The sequence below is a fragment of the Lycium ferocissimum genome, chromosome 11, assembly GCF_029784015.1.
Source record: "Lycium ferocissimum isolate CSIRO_LF1 chromosome 11, AGI_CSIRO_Lferr_CH_V1, whole genome shotgun sequence".
Taxonomy (NCBI): Eukaryota; Viridiplantae; Streptophyta; class Magnoliopsida; order Solanales; family Solanaceae; genus Lycium; species Lycium ferocissimum.
Window position 1 is genome coordinate 40,953,400 of NC_081352.1, and position 4,706 is coordinate 40,958,105.

At 32.4% G+C, this 4,706-nt stretch overlaps 1 protein-coding gene and 1 non-coding gene across 2 annotated transcripts; one reads left to right on the top strand and one right to left on the bottom strand.

Moving 5' to 3' along the window:
* Positions 1 to 1,151: 1,151 nt before the first annotated feature.
* Positions 1,152 to 1,225, bottom strand: TRNAT-AGU (transfer RNA threonine (anticodon AGU)). Its single transcript has one exon. It is a non-coding gene; the product is annotated as a tRNA-Thr (tRNA).
* Positions 1,226 to 2,177: 952 nt separating this feature from the next.
* LOC132038347 (putative zinc finger A20 and AN1 domain-containing stress-associated protein 8) lies at positions 2,178 to 2,591 on the top strand. Its single transcript, XM_059429025.1, has one exon. It carries the CDS (start codon positions 2,178 to 2,180, stop codon positions 2,589 to 2,591), a length of 414 nt encoding a protein of 137 aa, XP_059285008.1.
* The last annotated feature ends 2,115 nt before the right edge of the window (positions 2,592 to 4,706 follow it).

The following is a 4,706-nucleotide window of genomic DNA, read 5'->3' on the forward strand; positions in this document are numbered from 1 at the left end:
CAGACGGGAGATTTTATTTCTCACCTACGACTTTGCTCAGGCTTGGTCATTATCTATGCTGCCACATGATATGCCAATAATCTACTAATGCATGTCACTGACCTGAGAGAGGGACCTTTAAATCAAGTTGCTTTGTTTTCTTCTGGGAATGCTATTTTATTTGTTGGCTAGTTAGGGGTTGTTCTCTTAACCTTTGGTCCATGGAGTCGTGGAGAATGAAAAAGTAAGTAACAATAATAACTATGCTTCAGTACCAAGCAAGTTAGGGTCTGATAACATCAATTCAATTTTTTCATTTAAGCTTACTTGATATCATCATCATACTAAATAAAATAAAAGTGGAAAATAAGTGTTAAATAATAGTACTCCTCTGTCCTAATTTGTTTGACAATTCTCGCTTGAGAGTCAAACTTCTTAATTTTGACCATATATTTGAACATAGAATCTTTAAATTTTTTGAAATAAAATTTGCATATTTGAAAACTATGTAAAAAGTACTATAAGTCACCGTAATTAATAATTTAAAATAATTAAAAGACATATGAGAAAATTAAGGTCAAAGAATAACTCGTTTGACTCAAAAAACGAAAAGTATCAAACCTCAAAAAACGAAAAGCATCAAACAAATTGGGACGGAGGGAGTAATAATAATACAGTATATGTCATGTAAAGAAAGATAAAAAGGGATGATGATTGATGCTAAAGCACAAGACATTACGAAGTTACAGATTAGATGATTAGGAAAGGTAATTTTGACAAAAAGAATCGACAAGCCGATGAAAGAAAACAAGAAAAGAAAGAAAAAGAAAAAGAAAAAGAAAAAAAAAGTAAACACAAAAAGATAGCAAAGTGTTTGCGAAAATTAACAAAAGAATAACTCGTTTGACTCTCAAAAAACGAAAAGTATCAAACCTCAAAAAACGAAAAGCATCAAACAAATTGGGACGGAGGGAGTAATAATAATACAGTATATGTCATGTAAAGAAAGATAAAAAGGGATGATGATTGATGCTAAAGCACAAGACATTACGAAGTTACAGATTAGATGATTAGGAAAGGTAATTTTGACAGGTAACTGACAGTCAGATGAAAAAAAACAAGAAAAAAGAAAAAAAAAGTAAACACAAAAAGATAGCAAAGTGTTTGCTTGATGCTCTCGTTGAGAGTCGAACTCAAGACCTCCCGCTTACTAAACGGGTGCTCTAACCAACTGAGCTACGAGAGCTGCTTTGTTTCTTAGGCTGAGTTATAACGTCAAGTAGTAGTCATAGTTAGTACCTGCAATTTCATCTTCTGGTTAGCCACAAGCTCTAGCTTGGAAAGTAATTCTCTCACAAATATACCCTAACAGATCTTCCAATTTTTGTAAAAGATCAAACCAAAAATTGTAAAAGTGCTTCCATTTATTTGGTTTGATCTCATTTATCACAAATATTTGTGATAAATGAGATCAAACCAAAAAGCACTATAGATAAATGAGATCAAATCAAATAAATGCTAATCGTATTGATCTCATTTATCTATAGTGCTTCCATCGTCACAGATGTGATCTCGACAAAAAAATGTATACAATTTAAATTCGATTTTACTTCCATTTATGCAAGTTTAATTTATCCTATTTATAAACACGTGCAAAAAATCTGCACTAGCTAACGTTATTTACTGTATAGAATCAGGATACTAAATAAAATTTTATTTGGAAAATAAAAATATACAATGGTGGCATGGTGCAAGGGCAAAGATAGAAACCTAAACGCAACAAAGTTTTTTATGCAACTAAGTTTCCAAACTGAAAATAGTTTAGTTTGTGTATGACTGCAGAGAGATAGACTCTAATTCCTTCAATAATTTTGCATGGTTAATTGAGAAACGAATTCCGGTAACGCGGTGAATATATTCCCTATTAAAATCTTTGTTGAGAAAGGAATATTAGCATTCCCAAACTAAAACCAAAAGAGTATAGGAAACGGAAACAACAGCCGGCGCCAAATTAGGAAAGTCCTAATTTGATTTCAATATGGAATAGCACCTTTGTCCTATGTATATATACCACCACCAAAGGCAGGCGCAGCATTCATCAAGTAAGAGCTACATACACCATCACCAACACTGATATATAATTTGCTCTAATATCTAAGACTTCAAGAAGAGAGAATTTGTACGTAACTCAAAGGAAGATGACTTCTTGTGGCAAAGCAGAAAACCCAATTTTATGCGCAAGGGGTTGCGGTTTTTTTGGAACTCCAAGCAATCACAACCTTTGTTCGCAATGCTACAAAGCTTTCTTGAAAGAAGAAGAAGAAGCAAAGAATGCAACAATTTTATCCGAGAAAGTATCATCTTTTACTATTGATGATTGTGTTACAACAGAGAAAGTTGGTTCGACGATGAAGATTAAGCAAAGATGCACGATTTGCAAGCAGAAAGTGGGATTAATTGGGTTCAGTTGTAAATGTGGAGGAATATTTTGTAGGGTTCATAGGTTGCCTGAAGAACATGCATGCACATTCGATTTCAAGTCTACAGGCCGTGTGACTTTGGCTAAGGAAAATCCTCTTTGCAAAGCTGATAAACTTGCGTTTAGGATCTAGGACATTGTTGTTGCTTATGTACCAGTTTGTTTGGATTTGCTTTCAAATTTTATCTTCTCTTTGTAGTTTGTAGAATAAATTTTCAATTTGTATCTCTATATTAATGCTTCACCATCCTAATTTGGGTATATTGTTGCTATTGTATATAATCAAAAAGGACTACGTGGGAGCTCCCTGAGCTTGATTTAAGTTAATTACAGATATGAGGCAAGATTGTTCAGAATTACTAGCTATATGACTATTAGGTGGATCAGAACTTGTGCTTGCCAGAGAAACTGGTGATGTAGATGGAGCTGCAGTAGTAGGATGCTCCATTGTAGCAGGAAAACTTTTCAAACTTTCTTTGTGCACATGAATTGGTTCCTTTTTTCTTTTCTTTTATTTTTTTTTAACAGAGAATTGGTTCTTTATTACCTCAATATTTTAATGAATTTTATGTAAACTATAAGCAATTTTACTCTACTATTAGTAAGAGAGAAACCCACTTTTGTATAGTCTTCAAGTATCTAAGTTTTTAATTTTAAAATATTGATCTAATCTAATTCAATTTGATTTCAAAGATTAGTTAAATTGATTCGAGAAGTGAAACATGATACGTATTTTATGCCAGAAGAAAATGCAATTAGATGATTTTATTTTTTAATTATAATTTAGTGGCATACTTTAAGAATTAATTGAATTTTGTGTTTACTAATAATGCCGCAATGTGCATATGATCACAGACACATGTGATCAATAAAGATTTCACTCGGGTAAATTCTAATTATCATTATTATTTTTAAAAAAAAATCAAATACTAACTTATAGCATTGTTAAATTCTTTTAAAATGTATCAAAAATGTAAATCTTTATTCTTCCGTCTCAATCAAACAAAGGGTTTCAAATTAAGTATGAAAGTTAATTAATCTAATTTTACGTGCACTCTTTTAGTATAAATTTACATATATATGACTACATTGAAACGCGACTATAAAGTATTATTTTCATATATATTTTGAAAATGTTTGAAAAATTATATTTATTAAAAATAATACAATTTAACTCTTCAAATGGCAATAATACTAAAAACTGAAAAAAGCAAGTAAAATTTTCACATTTTTTAATATTGAAATATTTTGCTCAATGGGACAATCAGTGTATTACACATATTAGGGGAAAATGGTTTAAATTTCTTTTTGAAGGAAAAAGAAAGTTTATAAAGTAAAAAAAATATATATATATATTTGCATGAACTTTTCAAAAAATAATTTTGTTGTTTAATTTGAAGAAACGCTAAAAATGTGTTGCAGTACCAGAACTTATAATTATCTAACTTAAAATTCTATATTTATTTATCAGTTACTTTATTGATTTCATCATATTTTAATAATATTTGTAGCATTAAATATCTTTGATGTTGGCTTGGGCTCAGGCTTGGCATGGGCCAAATGCCAGTAGTAATTATATGGGGAAAGGACATAATTGGTAGGCCGGGTGAAACTAATTCCACCCGGTGGCCAAAGTTCTTCTAAACCCAAATTATACCCACTAAACTAATCCCATCCATTAGCCAATACTTTATAAACTGTATCATTCTTGTATAGAAAGTGTATCGTACGTCTAGACAATGTATCATACATATACAATATATAAACTGCGTATCATACGTATAAAAAATGTATCATACATATACATATGTAACCGTATCATTTTTGTATATAATATGTATCACTACTGTATATGTATAGGAAATATATCATACGTATAGAAACTGTATCATTATTGTATAATATGTGTCTAATAAATGTATAATTAACGTATAATAAATGTATAATTAATTCCAGCATATGTATATAAAGTGTATCATTCTTGTATAGAAAGTAAGGTCGTCGGTGACGGACAGATCCTGCCCCACCTTGTCCTGTCCGGTCCGGTCCCAGCCGGGACCCATCCGGTCAACTATGGGGGAGCGGGCAGAGGCGAAGGGACGGGTAGGGGGGGGCGGAAGGGGGAAAAGCCCGGCGAGGCCGTCGACACGGACGGGCTGACGGCTCGGTCCCCCCGCCGGAAAATGTCGACTTACATTTTTTTTTTTAGCTGGTCAGCGTTTGACCGTTGGAGTTGGGGCCCAACTGC